The sequence below is a fragment of the Ischnura elegans genome (assembly GCF_921293095.1).
Source record: "Ischnura elegans chromosome 13 unlocalized genomic scaffold, ioIscEleg1.1 SUPER_13_unloc_3, whole genome shotgun sequence".
Classification (NCBI taxonomy): domain Eukaryota; kingdom Metazoa; phylum Arthropoda; class Insecta; order Odonata; family Coenagrionidae; genus Ischnura; species Ischnura elegans.
The window spans coordinates 7,462,885-7,482,879 of record NW_025791659.1 but is presented as its reverse complement, the minus strand read 5'-3'; the positions used below and the strand labels follow the sequence as shown (position 1 = coordinate 7,482,879).

The window sequence follows — 19,995 nt, the reverse complement described above, 5'->3', positions numbered from 1 at the left end:
CCAAAAATTTGGTGCAGGATTCCCTTCCTAGGGAAAATTTCTCATTCTGTTACCTCTTGCTTCCCGAAAGAAAAATACAGAATCGCCTATTACGCCCCCTCAACTCTCAAAACATTGTTGCGCAACTGCAAAGATCGTTTCCCACCAGAAAGAAGAAGTGGAATTTACTGCCTAAAGTGCGACGATTGTGGCATGAGATACATCGGAAGAACGGAGAGAAGTGTTAAAATCAGAGTGAGTGAGCATCGCAACTGCTTCAAAAAGAAGAAAGATCAATCCAACTCCGCCAATCATTTAATAGATGGCAAACACATTAGTGATTTTAAGCCGGAAATCCTACACTCAGAAGGAAACAGGAGGAGACTCGATGCCCTGGAAACGTTGGAGATTATACAACATTTAAAGAACAACACCCCCCTTGCCAACAAACAAGTGCTCCCCTCCCACTCCCCTCTCTTTTCCATCCCCATCAGTGAACTCCTACAGTGACAACCTTTAAATTTTCAAGTGTCTATCCACCTGTGTGCCGTTAAAATTTTCAAGAACGAATACTACGCAGTGCTTTTACCAAAATTCCCCCAGTGACCCATGTCCTTCGGGGAAATCATTAACCCATACCAGCACCTTCCACAGCCGGACTCGACGACCTTCCATAGACTATTGTGATTTAGAAAACTCAATGTACCCCGCTAATCCTCTCTTTCTTCCCCAACACCGCCACCTTCTTTAGCTCTCGTCTCCTCACCCACTTCAACCCCCCCCCCCCTCCCCTGGCAGGTCAGATCCTCACAGGAAAAACCCTCGTCCCAAATCAAGGCTGCCCCTTTTTCCCCCTGACTCCCTATTCCATTCCGTGTTTAACCCTCACCCCCGCCCTTTCAACCAGTCCTTTTCCTTTCCCATAGATATCTCAGTCACTTGTGTACTTTGTGTATAATTGTATGATGCATGCAAGATCAGTCACCTGACGATGTAACCAAGTTACGAAACCCGGGTCGTGCCCATAATTAAATAGCAGTGAACCTTACTGAGTTTAATTTCCTTACTTCCAACTAGGTTTATTTCTAAACTCCTGAACTCTATATCTTTTATCCTGTTACATATCAGCAGTGAACAACCAACAACTCACACAACAATAATGTACATGGATACCATACATAGATACTAAACATAAATATTAAACATAAACTTATGACTGTCGCCACAACAACTATAGCAGTTAAAATATTGGCTGTTACCTAAATTTATGTATTTCAACACATGACAACACAATTTAATGTTTCATTAGGGTACAGGGCCGTGATATTTTTATGAGACCCTTATCAATGCCCATTATCTTTATTATTTTAAAAAACTTAGTTAACATAACCAGCATGAACGTTCTATTACAAAATCATGCATCTTTGCAAATACACCATTTACTGTTTTAGACTTCGTGTGACACTTCTTCTCATTAAAACACTAACAATTAGTTGTATTAAAAGTTAACAGGTTTATTGGCATGTGCACAATTGTGAACAACCTATTCTTAAACAAAACTAACTTCACTCACTCTAGTGGCCAACTTTTTAAGTTCCAACACCAAGTCACAACATCGTGGCCAACCTTGAGGATTCAACACAGGTTAAAGATCTACAGCATTTACTATAGAAGGATAAAATTTTTAAATTAAAATCATAATTTCATCACTACATCCGTGAGACAAATGAAATGAAATTTATATAATCACCATAGTAACAGCAATACACCAGCAGCAAAAATGCGCATCAAATTCCCATTAAATGTACCACGATAATAGCATGATATGACCCTTAGGGCCCCTGAACACTGGCGACTTTTCAAAGACACTATTTAGTTGCTTCGTAGGATTTCCAATGGAACACATGGTATAGACTCTGTGCACGGGCGACTTTTCAGTTGCTGCAACTAAATTCAGTACAATGATCCCGATTATCCTAATGGGCTAATGATGGGGTGACCCTTAGCAAAAAAAACTGTTGGATTTTAACAGTTACGGTTGGGTTTCATCAGTTACTGTTGGATTTTAGCAGTTACTGTTGGATTTTAACAGTTACTGTTGGATCTTCTACAGTTACTGTTGGATTTTAACAGTTAGGGCCCCTGCGCACTGGCAACTTTTTCAAAGCAACTATTTAGTTGCTTTGTGGAAGTTCAAATGAAACACACGAAATTGACTGCGGCCCCGCGCACGGGCGATTTTTTAGTTGCCGCAACTAAATAATTGCGTCCGGACCTATTCTGAGGGTGATTAAATTGTTGCCGGCAGGAATAGATCGCGTGGGTGTTTACCTAACCCCGCGCACTGTCAACTTTTCAGTTGCTTGACGGAATTTGTTCGGAGCGCATCTTGGGAAGTGTCTTGCAAAGGTCTCATAGTTTTTAAGTTTTGGGATTATTTACGGTAATTTTAATTACTGAACATGCTCTGGATTGTATTTAGAGGCCATATATTTACAACTTCACTTACTTCCATTATGTAAATACACAACAACCTCAGAATAATTTTACTCACCTTCCCTTCATTTAACACCTTTCATTAAATTTTCTCCATCTTGATTTTCTTTATACTCTTGAGATCCTTCGAAATTCTTTTCCTTCACTTTCCTATTCTTCTCCTTTCTACTTGTCCAACTACTACTGTTTCACAGCACATTATACATGGTGGACCACGGATCTTTATTGTAGAGACCATATAATGCTGGCCTTGGAATTTCTCGCATTCCATCTACGTTTCTGATCTTGATTCATTTCTTTTTCTTCATTAAAGTCGACACCTTCAATTGTTTCAATCATTTTTCTTGTTCGAAATAGGATTTCTATTTAAAATCACCACATTGGGTAGGTTCATTTGTCCTTCCGCTACGGTATATGCGTTACACCTTCACTCGACTCCACCATTTCTTTAATTTTTTCCTTCCGTTCTTTCTTCCTATTTCTCAATTTTACTGCAAATGTTGCTCCGGCCTCATTACCTTTTGGGATTATTTGCAGTACTTTAATTTATTGCACAAGCCCTGGATTGTATTTGGAAGCCATAAATTCACAACCAACGGTCATATACCCTTACGGAAAGATTCGGCAATCCATGTTAAAAATCGAGTCTTAAGTTCGACTGAGGCGGCGCCAATCGTTCCTGCAGCGAATTTGGAGCTAATCTGCACAGGTGTGGGTTAATCCATAGAACCACTCATTATTCGTTTAAAATTTAATGCTGAAATATAATCCTAACGTTCTTTATTTTCTTGTTCAGGCTCTTTTCAGGTTCTTATAAATTTCACATCTTTTTAAACTAGTGAGCATTATAAAATGAAAGTTGTTTGAACGGAGCAAATTACAATTAATATAGGGCGGAAATCATGTAAAATTCATGCAAATTTATCATGTATATGATAGAGGAATCGTATTTAGATGTCAAAGATAAGTAAGTGATTCTGAACAGAGGATTACCAAAAACAATATGTATACCCAAAGATTCCACAGTATTGGATTCGTGATTGCAATCCAAAGAATGCTGTACTGCAGCCAGTGACGTAACTAGGAATATGCTTTGGGGGCGGGAGGGATGAGATGGCATGGGGTGGGAGAATTTTTGACAAATGACATGCCTCGATATACATTTCACATCATTTTGGCGCTAAAAATTAAATTTAAGCAGATAAAGTTATTATATTTCAATACTAGGTAATTTTTTAAATATCTTTTTTTTCCTCTGATGGTTTGGGGGGATCTATCCCCTCACCCCCCATATTTACGCTACTGACACTGACTGCATCCCAATCTTTCCTAGCTCGCGTCATATTTTATTTTCTTGAGTTTCCTCCTCATGTGTTTCTCGATCCAACGTTTCTTTTCAATAGTTTAGTCTCCTTTCCATGTATAACTAAATGGATGTATGTCTTCCCTGATATCTGGTCCAATATTAAATAGCCACTCCACCATTTTCACAGCTTCTCTAGTGCCCAATTTGCGGATTAAACTATTGAAGATCATTCCTGATACATATATAAACCAGATTTATTAAATTTGATTAAAATATCTTTTATATTTAGGTGATTGAATTTGTGATCATTTTTAAGTAACTTGATAATGAATTGGAATTAAAGGCAACAACATTTTAGATTAAACGAAAGTTCTATGAACCTCTTCTACCAATTTTACACACAGTATAGTTTATGTAAATTCCTCTAAAAAGAGGATAGTCCACAAGGACAAACACTGTACCCAAAACATTTTGTTCCTTTGCTTATTTTTTCGCTGTCTCAAAATGAGCGCAACAACACAACTTGCTTTCACGAGATCCATTGTAAACTGAGCTGAGGGGCAACTATTTAATCGCCAGTGCACGGTAGCGAGCAACTCTTGGGTGAGTAAATTGTTTAGTTGCCGGTGATTAAAGTTGCCAGTGCGCGGGGGCCCTTACTGTTGGATCTTCTACAGTTATTGTTGGATTTTAACAGTTACTGTTTCGATCTTCTACAGTTACTGTTGGATTTTCTACAATTACTGTTGGGTTTCATTAGTTACAGTTGAATTTTCCACAGTTACTGTTGGATTTCAACAGTTACTGTTGGATTTCATCAGTTACTGTTGGGTCTCATCAGTTACTGTTGGATTTTAACAGTTACTGTTGGAATTTAACAGTTACTGTTGGATTCAACAGTTGTCCCAATTCACTGTTGAAATTTTCAACAGTTTTTTAACAGTTTTTTCGCTAACGGGAGACAGGGGAGACAGCATGAATAATTGGGAAAAGAGGATAAACCATACTTTCACTTAAGTGTCTTGCAATGTTCTTAATTTACATAAAACAAACAATATATTATTATTTATGCAGCTTTTCTGTTACTTTTAGAGTGCTTCCCGGACTCAATGAGAGCTAAATTATCAAATGATGTTGTGTGTAAACTGAATAAAGAATCATAATTGACGCTCTTGGGCACAGTTCAGAGAAGAACTTAAATGCGGCGCGATTATAATAACTTGACGTAGTAAATATCCACCTAAATGCCGTTGCTTATGCGTGGAACTTCGCAATAAAGTTCATTTTATAGCCGCAGGGACCGGGACTGATGTTCGTAATTTCGTAAAAACGAAAATTTTTGTAATAAAATTTCTTTTATTCTATATTGGATAGGCCTTTTTGTCGAGACCAACTATTTGCTTCGTAATAACGAGAACTTCGTAATAACGAGAACGTCGTAACATCGTTTTTCGTATTGAAGAGAGTCTACTGTAATTATACCGTATCTCTTTGGTATGATAAGTGGAGGTTTTACGATATAAAGAGGTTCACTACATAGAGGTTTTACTGTATTATTATTATTTACCTCCACCAAAGGATGTCAGTTGACTGCTGACAATGTCCGCCCATTCCTGCTGCTCCAACAGAATCTCATTGAGTGCCAAATGGACCACCTGAAGGAACAAGAACACAGTTTCAACTGAGGTACACTGGAGGTGGTAACACGATGCAGTTAAGCACAGATGCCATGTCAAAAATGAGTTGATATTTTAACGAAAACTTATCATTGAAAGTAAGCACTAAAATATTTAAAATGCCGTTGACACCACGGGAACAACACTGGGAAGAATGTTTCCATACGTTCAAATGCACGCTAGATGGCTGTTCCTTTTCTGACTTCCTGTAGCATGTTGAAATTTATGTTTCACACGTATTAATTTCAAAGTACAGTGCAACCTCGATATAACGATACCCCACGGTGCACTTATAAACACTCGCTATAGCGAATTGTCGCTTTACCGGAGTTGGAGCAAATAATAGCCAATATACCCGTTGCGAACAGATATACAGGAACAGGAGTGGTGCGGCGACAGATAAACATCTATCCGATAAACGTAAGCATAAAATCCAGACGAAAGGCGATGTTTTTTGCATCACTAAATTTCCTTACTCAAATAACAACTAACTATTCAAACAATTTATAAGCGCCGTGGTGAATAAAAATCATGCAAAGCATTGTTTCGTCAATCATTATATTTATCGAACGACAGTTTACCACATAAATTTGGGACTGAGCACTCCATTAACTTCATTTCTAACAGATCGCTAGCAGTTACAGAGGTTAAGGAGTCTTGATGAAAGTCTTCCGGCGGTGAAACCCTCGCACTCGTCAATTGACGGTGCATCGGCTATCTCTCGTAATAGCGGGGGTGTCGCTATAGCCCGTACTCGCTTTAACGAGGTTCCACTGTAACTGTCCATCCTTTATTTCATGTATGTTTCGCAATTGACACAATAAAGCATTGCTAATATTAAAACCTTCAATATGCATATAATAAATAAAAAAACAAATGAATCATGGTGCTCCACGCATGCAAGTTTTATGTGACCGTAGGTGACAGTTGCGTCAAGATTTCGGAGTCGTACCGAGGTAGATTGACTTGAAACATGTTCAGCATTTTTTAAAATTCCAATTTCCATTTGTAGTTAAAATTGGTGAAAAAATTCATGTTTATAATTCAGTAATGAAATATTTGACATTCGAGTTAGCTATTTAGAACAAAATTAAGTGTTCGTATTTGATACTCTAATTCGAGAAGAATGCTATTCGAACCATCTCTCATTTTAACATATTGAAAAGAATTTTTATAAGCCTCCAAGTTATTTGACAGTAGGCATTCAAATTTTCCTCACGCACGTTTCCCCCAAATTTTTTCACTTTCTCATCGCAAACTGACTTGCGTTTCACCCACAAATGCTTCAGTTGCGGTGTGGCGGATTTTGGACTCCCTCGTGATAGTTTCACGCCATAGTGCACGCACAAGGTATACGTTGAGCTCAGGGTAGTTTCCTTCATCAAAGAAAACGAAAGGCATTGATTCCGATTCGTTACCCACCATTAGTGTATTAATAATATACAAATAATTTGGTTTTAGAAATTCCAGTTTAGACGAATGGCAATGGTCCATTTTTATCCTCATTTGAAAAAGGCCAGATTGGCGCCCATGTGATGCCACTCCACGTGACGTCACAGGGACCTAGTTTCTATACGAGTAGATAGGAGTTTTACATCGTCTCAGATTACCAATGCACGCATGAGGCACAGAGCTCAGGGAAACGTCTCTTAATAATCACCTATTAAAACAGCTTAAGGTTGGAAAGTTTCCTTCGTTTGATAGGGTATTAATATCCCTTATTTAAGCCAAGAGCTACCTGCTAGCACCCTGCATTGTAGCAGTGTTCATAGCCTCGCACCAAGGTGGCCTCATAGGCTGGTGGCAGCGGGAACCAGAATTATGCCACATGGGCTTTTCCCAGCATTCATACTTAGCCGTCGCGTTTTAGCGCCCTTGAAAATTTTAACTTTTCGTTTAATCGCGAAAAAAATAGATATCGTTATTTAAAATCTAAAAGCGTGAAATGCGTACTCCAGGAGTAATAATCTTTTGATTTAGGCAATAAAAAAATAATAGGAAACCACCCTGTAGGGTGAGCTGGAGAATAGGAAGATATGGATTAGAGAGCGCTATAGGAATCATTGCAGATCGTAAATGATGCAACACTGTTTTTTACGGAGAGAAATTCTGTGAACCTGGATTGACTTTCATCACACCTTAACTCCCTTTAGATCCCGCACGTAATCGCGCAAGAATGGTCCGTAGACATCCTCGTTGTTGGCAAACACCTCCACGGAGACACTGCTCATCCTGCTGAGGGTGGTCGATGCCTGGGAGCCAACTTCGCTGTTCCCTCTCCTCAGATGGACTGGGTTTGAACCCCGTCCCTGAGCGTAGTACTCCAGACTAGGCCACAGGACAACCCTCTGCTCGAGCGAGGATGACAGCATGGCATTGTTCAGCTGCATCAGGTCCAAAGAAAGTCTATCGAGGGAGACGCGCAAATCCGAGTCCACAGGCGTCCTGGAATAGCCGTAACTTCTTTTAAATTATGTGCACGTACAAAAACAGTTAAAAAAAACTGTTGAAATTTTCGACAGTTAATTGGGACCACTGCTGAAACTCAACAGTAACCGTAGGAAATCCAACAGTGTCTGATGAGACCCAACAGTAACTGCTGGAGTCCTACAGTAATTGTTGATATCCAACAGTAACTGTAGAAGATCCAACAGTAACAGTTAAAATCCAACAGTAACAGTAGAAAATCCAACAGTAATTGTTGAAATCCAACAGTAACCGTTGAAAATCCAGCAGTGTCTGATGAAACCCAACAGTAACTGCTGGTATCCAACAGTAATTGTTGAAATCCAACAGTAACTGTAGAAAATCCAACAGTAATTGTTAAAATCCAACAGTAACTGTTAAAATCCAACAGTAACATAAAAATCCAACAGTAACTGTTAAAATCCAACAGTTACTGTTAAAATCCAACAGTAACTGTTAAAATCCAACAGTAACTGTTAAAATCCAACAGTAACTGTTAAAATCCAACAGTAATTATTAAAATCCAACAGTAACTGTTAAAATCCAACAGTAATTATTAAAATCCAACAGTTGCTTCGCTAAGGGTGACCCCGCAGCATTTGCATACTGGGCAACTTGCGTGAGATGCAACTATGCAACGTGGTGTGTGACAAGACGTGAGGGCAGAGGGGAGCCCCGCAAAGGATAGAGAGCGTATGAGGGTAAAGGTGAACCCTTGAGGGATACAATAAAACTAGTAAGATCTTCTTTCTAATAGGGTGGTTTCCTATTATTTTTTTATTGCCTAAATCGAAAGATTATTACTCCTGGAGTACGTATTTCGCGCTTTTAGATTTTTAAAAGACGATATCTATTTTTCGCGATTAAATGAAAAGTGAAAAATTTCAAGCGCGCGAAAACGCGACGCGTAAGTATGAATGCCGGGAAATCTCTCCGTGTGACGTATTTCTGGTTCCCGTTGCCGCCCTGTGAGGTGACCTTGAGACGAGGCTTAGCGCTGATACGACGCAGGCTGCTAGCGGGTAGCTGAGTACCCTACTGGCTGGTAGCGCTTGGCTTAAATAAGGATTATTAATACCTTATCAAATGAAGAAAACTTTCTGACCTTAGCCAGTTTTAATAAGTGATTATTAAGACATGTTTCCCTGAGCTCTGCGCCTCATGCATGCATTGGTAACCTCAGACAATGTATATCTCCTATCTTCTCGTATAGAAACTAGGTCCCTGTGACGTCACGTGGAGTGGTATCGCATGGGCGCCAATCTGGCCCTTTTCAAATGAGGATAAAAATGGACCATTGCCATTCGTCTAAACCGGTACTTATAAAACGAAATAATTTGTATATTATGAATACACTAATGGTGGGTAACGAATCGCAATCAATGCCTTTCGTTTTCTTTGATGAAGGAAACTACCCTATTGTGTTTTCTCATTTGAGTGCTGTTTAATTCATGTACACCTTCAGCAACCATATAGCACGAAATATCACCCAAAATCCGATAGCCTTTTGTATTTTTTGAATATCATGCGAAATATACGTGTTTAGAGTTTATCGATCCCGAACGTGAAAAACAATTGCCGGCGATGATCATTTCGCCAAGTGATCGCGATAGTGATCCTGTGATTCAGAAAAAAAAACATAATGTGATTCAGGCTTAACTATAGAGGCATTCGTAATGGGGGTATCTGTCTTGTCCGGTCTGGGAATAATTATTCATGAAAAAGTATACATGAAATGGGTTTCCCACAGGTGGAGATAGTAAGAGACTCTAATAGGGTAGTTTCCTTCATCAAAGAAAACGAAAAGCATTGATTGCGATTCGTTACCCACCATTAGTGTATTCAAAATAAACAAATTATTTCGTTTTGGAAATGCAGTTTAGACGAATGGCAATGGTCCATTTTTATCCTCATTTGAAAAGGGCCAGATTGGCGCCCATGCAATGCCACTCCACGTGACGTCACAGGGACCATTATTCTATATGAGTAGATTGGAGTTTTACATCATCTGAGGTTACCAATGCATGCATGAGGCGTAGAGCTCAGGGAAACATGTCTTAATAATCACTTATTAAAACTGGCTAAGGTCGGAAAGTTTTCTTCATTTGATAAGGTATTAATAATCCTTATTTAAGACAAGCGCTACCAGCCAGCAGGGTACTCAGCTACCCACTAGCAGCCTGCCTCGTATCAGCGCTAAGCCTCGCCTCAAGGTCACCTCAGTTGCGGCAGCGGGAACCAGAACGACGTCATGAGGAGTTTTTTCCTGGCTTTCATACTTAGCCGTCGCGTTTTCACGTGCTTGAAAATTTTCACTTTTCATTTAATCGCGAAAAATAGATATCGTCATTTAAAAATCTAAAAGCGTGAATTACGTACTCCAGGAGTAATAATCTTTCGATTTAGGCGATAAAAAAATAATAGGAAACCACCTTATTGGAATCAGAATCAAATAAAAGTGGAATCGACTCATCCCTATTGGTAGACAACAGTACTGAACAGATATTTGTGGTGAACCTTCTTGAGTGAACAGTTTTATGAAAAGTATTCGGGAAAAGTTTTAAGAAATCGGGATTGGGTAGGGAGGGATCGACACAGGTTTCGGCAAAAATATAAGCTTGAGATGTTAAGAAAAACATTACAGATGAACCTCTAGACGTCACAGCTGTACCTCAATCTTTCCTTCTTTTCTAGAGTAAGCGAAATTTGGGATTTGTGCGATAAAGTGATGCACCGATTCATTTTCAGAGTATTTAACCCTAATACGGGCAAGGCGAGTCTCTTGGACTCATCGCATCACATTTTTGAGAATTTCATTATGTTATTGAAATGTCAGCATGTTGTACATTTTTTTCTTCTTCTAATTGTATATTTCCTATATATTAGAGTATATTTCAAACTTCTTTCAGAATTAAAGTAACTTAGAAATAACTTTTTTCAAAAAAGAAAAAGAAAAAAAAACAAATCCGGGCAAGGTGAGTCTGTTTGCACGAAATGTAAAAAGTAATGTGCATTCAACAAATATTTGGTTTGGATTGTCAAAATTATGTAAAATTATCACTATGTACATGTAACGATAAATATTTATGGTGTTTTTATGTAGTGAAAACAGAAAGAATTAGTCAAAAGAGTCTACTGTACTCGCTGTTTGACTATGTATTGAATTAATAAGTAATGTAAAACTTCTGTTAGACTACAGCCATCCCCCGAGTTACGTAAGAGATGCGTTCCGGCAGACTATGCGTAAGTCGAAATTTACGTAAGTCGAACCTTTGCGATGGCGCTTCAGAGATTGCTGTAAAACAAGTTGTATCGTACAGGAATGAGCGCAACCACATACGCCACCACATCCATCGCTAGAACTGCAAATTTTCACGTTGATTGCTGACTTGGGATTTATAAGCGATTTTTCTACAGAAATTAATGAAATTTCCTTCGAGGAATGACAAAAATGGGTCACTTTGTTATTTTTAGCACGTAAAAAACTCTATAATTATTCGATATTTTTTCTACCATAGGTTGTACGGGCGAATATCTACTTCTTCGCGCTCGCATTCGAAAATTAACGTAATCATTTGAAATACGGTTATCGCCTACGTAAGTCGAGACATACGTAACTCGGGGGATGCCTGTAAATATAATCAATTTTATGTTAAATGATTCTAGAGTGCACAATATGTACAAATTTATGTGAAAAGTAATATTTTTCATTGTTTAATAGTTTAAATTAAAAGCAAAAGTTAAAAGAGTCCATTGGACTCACCTTGCCCGATTACGTCAGAAAAAAATGTTGCCCATATTAGGGTTAATTTTGCATTCTTCCGGTAGAGCTTTAATATCACTATAAATATTTCTATTATTTGTGGAGTTTTTACATTCATTTTTCAATTCTATCCAACATATCAAACACTTCATACATGAGAGAGACTTCAAACAGTGGTTTGAATTTGCCTATTGCTTTTAATTCCCTTTTTCATTGGTATACTTTGATATTATTATGGTATGGTATTTGGAGGAGGCGACCGAGAGCTGAGATCATTTGCGCCATGAGGGAAGGGTAGGTAAGGAAGGTTAATGGGATTTTTCCCATAAAAATAACAATTTTCAAGTATTCCCTCGGTGTTTGAGTGAATAAACCATGTTAGAGTATAAAAGTATCCTATATATATGTACATAAAAATAAAATAGAAAGTAGAAAGATTATTACTCCAGGAGTAATAATCTTTCGATTTAGGCAATAAAAAAATAATAGGAAACCACCCTATTGGATCTCTCACCCTCACCAAGTGGTGCCTTAATTTAGGTGGTGGCAGATGGATGGTTTTGATGTTATACCATCGTAGAATGTGGTGGATCTTACCAGATATGGTTGACACATATGGGATTAAGGCTTTGGACAGGCGGCTCATCCGGGCAACTCTTTTGTTTTATGTTGAATCTACTTAGGGCCTTAAAAATTTCTTGTTTTCCAAAGCCATTTCGTAAAAATGTTTTTTTGAAACGTCGGCTTGTATAAAAGCATTAACCTGGCTGCAAACCTGAGAAATATTCGTCAATAGATATCGTCATTTAAAATTATAAAAGCGTGAAATACATACTCCAGGAGTAATAGTCTTTCAATTCAGGCAATTAAGAAATAATAGGAAACCACCCTATTGCATTTCTATATTTTGGGGGGGGGGTCCAGACCCCCTAGATCTCCCCACCTCGCTACGCCACTGATCTTACCTTTTGCTGACCTTGTGAACGTGATTGAGTCTCCACATGACGTTGGCCACGCCCCGTTGCAGGTTCAAAATTGATTCAAGGTCGCTCCTGTAAAATACAATGGCATCAAATCAATACGGGATGCACCAGTGACTCCGCGGAAACACAGTCATCGGAGGAATAAGGGAAGGCACTGGGCCCCTCTTCAGTTGGTTCCTAGCTTACGTCTAGTGCGCTCTGTTTCAGCATGTTACTCCAATTTTTCTTTTCGCTACCGATTTTTGAATTTTAATTGTGTTTTTACGAGACTTTTAGTGAATGAGTTTATAAAAATTTGAAAATTAGATTTGAAAAACTGTGTCCTTACCTTGTTGTGCTCACAAACACCAGCAACTTCTGAACAATTTCTCTGACCTGAACCTCCGGGGACGGGCTCTCCTCTGCTCTCCTGGGGAAATCAGAAAATGCAGTTCATTCAATTGTCTGTGTCATTAAATGCTATATGGTGTGGGAGAAAGACAAGATTAACCTTTCGTCAGGCACAATATTAGAACTGCTGAGTTGAGGCGCAGCGTGCCTGACATGCGCAGATGTGAAAAAACACTATTTACTCATAGAATGTCTCACAAGGAGACTTTGCGTAAGTGATGTCAAGAATGAAGATGATTTCAAAGTATACCGGGACTAGCCACGGTGATAACTTTTACGGGACTCACCCGCAATGCACAATCATGCGAAAGATCCACAGAGAAAAAATCATTCGCCTTGACCGGGATTCAAACCCGGATCCCCCAATTTCCGGTTGAGTGCTTTAGCCAGTTAAGCTACCGAGGGGTCATTCTTCCCCGTGGATATTTGCGGGCACTATTGGACAAGATGTTGCTGGACTGCAGAGCATATGATGCATATAGTCCCGGTATACTTTAAACTAGTCAAAGAGCGAACACCTCTATGTGTTCTATGTCCGGGCCTGCTCTCTGGCTGTGGCACTGTGCGCACGATTTGGACTGCTTGTGGCATCATATGCTCTGCAGTCCAGCAACACCCTGTCCGGTAGTGTCCACAAATATCCACAGGGAAGAATGACGCCTCGGTGGCTTCACTGGCTAAAGCACTCATTTTGAAATCGGGGGATCCGGGTTCGAATCCCGGTCAAGGCGGATGATTTTTTCTCTGAGGATCTTTCGCACAAAGAAGATGATACCTTTTCTATTTGAAAGTAGACACTTAGATAGGAATACTGTTGAAGGGTTCTGCCCATATAAGCCCGGGTTCGAGAGAAAAAAGCATTTAGAAATTTTAAAAAATGGTCACATTTTACTTAATTAAAACATTCTGCTCATTTTTTTCAAGGCCGGTTTGGCCTAGTGGTAGCTTTTTTAAGTTCACTCTCTCCGAATCTCGAACCCTGGTCTTCGAAAACGAAAATGCGGTACGCTACCACCAGGCCAAACCCACCTTGAAACAATGACTCATTGCTTCAAGGCTTTAATTAAAAGGTTTTAATTTAAAAAATTTGCTCATTGATTCAAGGCTTTAATTAAAAGGTTTTAATTAAAATATTTTGCTCATTGTTTCAATGCCGGTTTGGCCTGGTGGTAGCGTGCCGCATTTTCGTTTTGGAAGACCAGGGCTTGAGACTCGGAGTGAGTAAATTTTTTCCAGTTTGCCAACTCCTCCATTTTTGGACTCCGTTCCATCTTTGTCAGATTTGTTGATTTCAGACGTTTTACTTTATTTTTCTCTTGACTGATTTTTGAAAATTACCCTTGAATTCTAATACAGTAGATTCCGGTTAATTGGGACGTATTGGGACTTGTGCACTTTGCCCCAATTAAGCGGCTGCCCCAATTATGCAAACTATCCTGTATATGGGCATAAACAAACGTTGAAATGATAGAAAGAAGACTAAAGAATGTTTATAATGCAACATAAGTTTAATTAAACTATTAATTTGATTAATTAATCAGCGAGCTTAGTTAATTTATTATGATTTATAAAAATTATAACAATTTAGTTAAAAATATTTTTCACAGCTTCGGGCGACGCTGAATGAATGTCTTTTACAAAGTTGTATTAAAGAAAAGTCCTATCCTCTTGCGGATAGTATAACAACAAGAGCTTTCAAAATAGGGCAAGAATAGGAGCATTTGTGAAAAATAAGAGTAAATCAAAAGAGATAAATAAAAAAAAATAGTATTCTGAAAACAAATATTTAATTTCGTCGCAAGTATAGAGTCTATGTCGCCGACTCATGGCCCAATAAAGCGGCAAGCTGTCCCAATTAAGCAGAGAATACTCTGGGATATTCCTCTATTGGATTCTGTTCTTCAAGATCTGCCCCAATTAAGCGGCTGCCCCGAGTAACCGGCGGACCCATTAAACGGAATCTACTGTAATACCCCTGGATTCTAATAGAATTAATAAGTCCGGCGTGGCCTTGCATTAAAATGTAAATACAGGCGGTCCTCGACTTTCGTACACTCGACTTTCGTACAATTCGCACTTTCATACGTTCAAAATTGACACCTTTTACTTGACTTTCGTACGCTAAATTCGGACCTTCGGACGTTGGTCTGTAATTTTTTTTAAATTCCTGCGATGTTTATTATGCATCCCAATATTCAATTGTTTCAAATGGCAGTGTATGCGAACAATACAAACGAATATAATGAAGGGAAGGTAGTTGACTCTAATCTAGGTGATTTATTTGGGAGAGATCTGCTATAGGCTCCTTTATCAAGAGAAGAAGAAAGCCTTCATTGAAGATATTTTTCAAAAGAAGTTGACTATACATCATCAAATAGCTTTCAATAAAACTAGTAAGATCTTCTTCCTAATTGTATTCTTTCGTTTGAGTGCTGTTTAATTCATGTAAACCTTCAGCAACTATATAGCACCAAATATCACCCGAATTCCGTTTGACTTTTGTCTTTTTTGAATAACATGCGAAATATACGCGATCACGAATGTCACCCACCAAATGTCGAATTTTGGTTTAAAAATTAAAAGGTATCCAGAGTACGGGTTCAACAACTACATTTCGTTATGCTTCTTGATATGTCTTCTTATTTATAGTGGACGTAATAAGTGGAATGTCAACTTAAACGCCAAGAGGAAGTTTCACTCGATAGCCAACGGAGTTCTTGTTTTTTAAGCTTTCATTTGCATTTTCTGCGTATTTTCGAAAGAAATTAGATGATTTGAGGAGTTTTATTAACATATTATTAAAATTAAGTCAATTGTAATGAATTCCGTGAAAAAAAAAAAGGTTTCAGTACGTATATTCCGCTCTTTAGGAATGTAACCCCTAATTAGTATGGAAGTCAATGGTTCGACTTTCGTACGTTCGACTTTCGTACAAGTTTTCGGGAACGCATTGTGTACGAAAGTCGGAGACCGCCTGTACTTAAAAAAGTGCTTGGCGGAACTTTGTTTGTGCATTTTCTTTTAATATGTAACCGACTGGATTCCTCACACCCCAAACAAAGGCCTATGCTTGCTTATGACATATTATACCCACATCTGCGCACTAGATGTAGACGTGAGGCTTCCAGGCAAAATAAGAAATCATCAACTGAAAATTGTAATTGTCACTGAAATTCAATCGATAGGCTGTCATATTTCCCTTATTATATCTTAATTTACTCTGAGTCAAGAAAACATGCATTCTGTGAATAGGGTAGTTTCCTTCATCAAAGAAAACGAAAGGTATTGATTGCGATTCGTTACCCACCATTAGTGTATTCAGAATATACAAATTATTTGGTTTTAGAAATACCGGTTTAGACGAATGGCAAGGGTAAATTTCATTCTCATTTGAAAAAGGCCAGATTGGCGCCCATGCGATGCCACTCCACGTGACGTCACATGGACCAAGTTTCTATATGAGTAGATAGGAGTTTTACATCGTCTGAGGTTACCAATGTATGCATGAGGCGCAGAGCTTTTGCACCATTATTATTTATTTTTATGAAGATCGCTCAAGACAACAAAAAAGTGCAAAATTCATGCACAGATAAGCCGCAACATGGATAAACCACAGCCAGATAATCGAGAGTCCGCTGTGGCTTATTCAGGCTTGAGCTCAAGCACCACATGATTCATGCTAAAAAAAAAAAATGGGGCAGTCGTGGGACTGGCCGACAGAAGTGAAAACTGAAATAATTATTATCCATTTATTTTTTATATAGATTTAATATTATTAAAGAACTAATTTTTCCAGTAATACTCATTTTTCAACAAAATTTGAAATTATTTTTTTCATCGAACTGTTTATTATTAAATATATATTATAAATACAATGTACATGAATAGAAAGTAATATCATTTATATATTAAAATATAATATGCTTTTATTTCTTTTATTTAATATGCTTTAAACCTATAATTGTTCACTATGCACATAAAGGAAGCTGCCTTTAATTGTACTGACCTGTATTTTAATAGCGTGTTCACTCTTCTGCACGTTCATGCACGAGCTCTTTATATTTAATGAACTTATACAATATACACCATAGATTTTTATTTTCAATTTTAATATTTTTAAAACAAAAAGACTTTAACAGTCTATATATTAACAATATATTAACAAAGTTTATTTACTATGCCTAGTCAGCCTACGTAGTTGAAATATCCGTTGTAAAATTTTTTTTTAATTGTATGAGATTGAGAAAAAAAACCTCCCCGGCGGGGAGTGGAACCCTGGTCTCCCGCGTGACAGGCAGGGATACTGACCACTATACTACCAAGGATGTGATACTTAGAGACGAATTTTAAGATGGAAATGTATATCTCGTTGTAGCGATCGCGGTGTCGGGTTGGTGACGCTCACGCGAATTCTATGCTTTTCCCCCATCCCGCAAAAGTGCTTAACGCCGCTAAAGAAGTTATCACTTCAAAAAAGCCGCAAGAAATCATAAAGTCTACCTGCCACGCAAAGATACACAGTCCCCCAAGGATAAGTGCACACTCACCAAATGGTCAGTGTTGCCCTCTGGAGTTGAGACAGCATCACAAACAAGACGGTGCGCAGATGGTTGCTGCAAACACAAAAGGAACACAATAATAATATACCAAATAGCAGGCATAGAAAGATCAATGCGTACATCATTCACAAAATTTAACTTACGTCACCCTAAGGGCGCAATAGAGAGACTACACTACCCCGCTATATGGGAGGTAGGGGGTTAATTGATATACAGAAGCTCCTCAAAAATCAAATTCATGGACTAAAACATTTCTTTTGCGATAAATCAAAGAGTTCGATGCTGCACAAATCAATAGTATATGCCAACAATTAATTAGCACCATTAAATCTAAAATATGGCATGACCTATGGAGCAACCAACACAAGAGTCGCTCTATTAACCTTTTCCTTACTATACATGTGTATATACGTGTGGACGTTTCCTGGCCCGGGAGACGACGGGCGTATATTTAAGTGTGCGATTTTCCTAGCAAGGAAAACGAAAGCCGTATGTATAAGTTTTCTACCTCTCCCCCTTTTACTACGGTCGCATGTTTACGTCGTCTTTGTCTCGGGACTACACTCTGCGAGGTTTAGGATTTACCTTCAGAATCCGGGAGCAGGTACCCGGACCCCTCGTCTATTATAACCCCTCTTAGTGGTAAGGGACAGCAGTCAAAAAATAGATTATCCAGTCCGGTTTCGAAATAAATATTTGTTTATTTCTCAAGAAAAATAAACTAACAATTGAATTATTTGTCTTTTGCAGCGTTTACAATTTTTAAACGAAATTCTACAACAAATATTAATTTATATCTTGAGTTATGTATAAACATCAACGTGGAAATTGTTGCTGCAGTAAGTTCGTCAATGTTGACCTTAGAACTTTGTTTAAAATTTGACAATGCTCAGAAAAAATGAGGAATTCAATTCATAGCCTACAATTTACGTGCAAGCAACAATTATCCATTTGCTAAATACATATAAGCAATAATGAGTTGACCACAAACCAATGCCGCAGGTATGGTCGTAAACATAGAAATGAGGGAGCACTACTAATTTCGGAGTCCGAGATAATGTGGAGTCCCAGCGGGGAGGGGTCGAAAAAGGTTCCGCGAGACCCTTCTTAACGAATGTCCTCCAAAAATGCTCCGTATCATGAGAAAGAAGAGTCTCTTGGGGCTCAGTACAGCAGTCATGCTAAGACGAAAACTCTGCCGTCTCGAAAGGGTTAAATTAGGTGGAATTTCCGAGTAACCTTCCACGTACTGATACTACAGAAATTGACATCTATTATCAAATTTGGATGTAAATTATTACAATTTACTCTGACTATAACATTTGAAATCAATTACAACATTTGGTGCACTTACTAACCTCTCCAAAGGAGACATTTTGTTCCACTGCAACTCCAAGAATTTCACTTTCTCCACAGGAATCAGATCACGATCCATTGCAGTGCTGAAATAAACAAGGAACATCACATTATTTCCATCAGCAATACTGATTTCCGTGCGGAAGAGCACTGAATTACACCCAAAATTTCAAAAAATCCCTCGGGAGTATTTTAAAGAAAGAGTGGGAAACCGATACCAAGGGATTGTTACGCAACCCTTAGCAAAAAAAACTGTTGGATTTTAACAGTTACAGGTTGGATTTTAATAGTTACTGTTGGATTTTAACAGTTACTGTTGGATTTTAACAGTTACTGTTGGATTTTAATAGTTACTGTTGGATTTTAACAGTTACTGTTGTTGTTTTAAATGCTACTGTTGGGTTTCATCAGTTACTGTTGGATTTCAACAATTACTGTTGGGTTTCATCAGTTACCGTTGGATTTCAACAATTACTGTTGGGTTTCATCAGTTACTGTTGAATTTTAACAGTTACCGTTGGATTTTAACAGTTACTGTTGGATTTTCTACAGTTAGTGTTGGATTTTAACAGTTACTGTTGGGTTTCATCAGTTGCTGTTGGATTTCAACAGTTACTGTTGGATTTTAACTATAACTGTTGGATCTTCTACAGTTACTGTTGGATTTCAACAATTACTGTTGGGTTTCATCAGTTACTGTTGGATTTTAACAGTTACAGCATTAAATACATACTGGCACCAGAACAGAGTTTTTAGTTTTTGTTTGCACACAATAGCACTCGCTTTCTGTAACAGGCGGTCCCCGACTTTCGTACACAATGCGTTCCCGAAAACTTGTACGAAAGTCGAACCACTGACTTCCATACTAATTAGGGGTTACGTTCCAAAAGAGCGGAATATACGTACAAAAACCTTTTTTTTCACGGAATTCATTTCAATTGACTTAATTTAAGTAATATGTTAATAAAACTCCTCAAATCATCTAATTTCTTTCGAAAATACGCAGAAAATGCAAATAAAA

General features: G+C 38.2%; 1 protein-coding gene across 3 annotated transcripts in view; it reads right to left on the bottom strand.

The window, feature by feature from the left end:
• The window catches only part of LOC124172866, a 128,468-nt gene that overhangs the window by 88,536 nt on the left and 19,937 nt on the right, over nt 1–19,995 (bottom strand). For 2 of the 3 annotated variants that reach the window (XM_046552365.1, XM_046552366.1), the window contains exons 6-11: nt 18,977–19,060; nt 17,607–17,672; nt 12,998–13,078; nt 12,652–12,738; nt 7,596–7,902; nt 5,349–5,436 (exon numbers count right to left, since the gene is read on the bottom strand). In XM_046552365.1, the coding sequence (XP_046408321.1) occupies nt 5,349–5,436; nt 7,596–7,902; nt 12,652–12,738; nt 12,998–13,078; nt 17,607–17,672; nt 18,977–19,060 (713 nt within the window). The remainder of the gene's footprint in view (nt 1–5,348; nt 5,437–7,595; nt 7,903–12,651; nt 12,739–12,997; nt 13,079–17,606; nt 17,673–18,976; nt 19,061–19,995) is intronic. The other variant, XM_046552367.1, reaches the window with a different exon arrangement.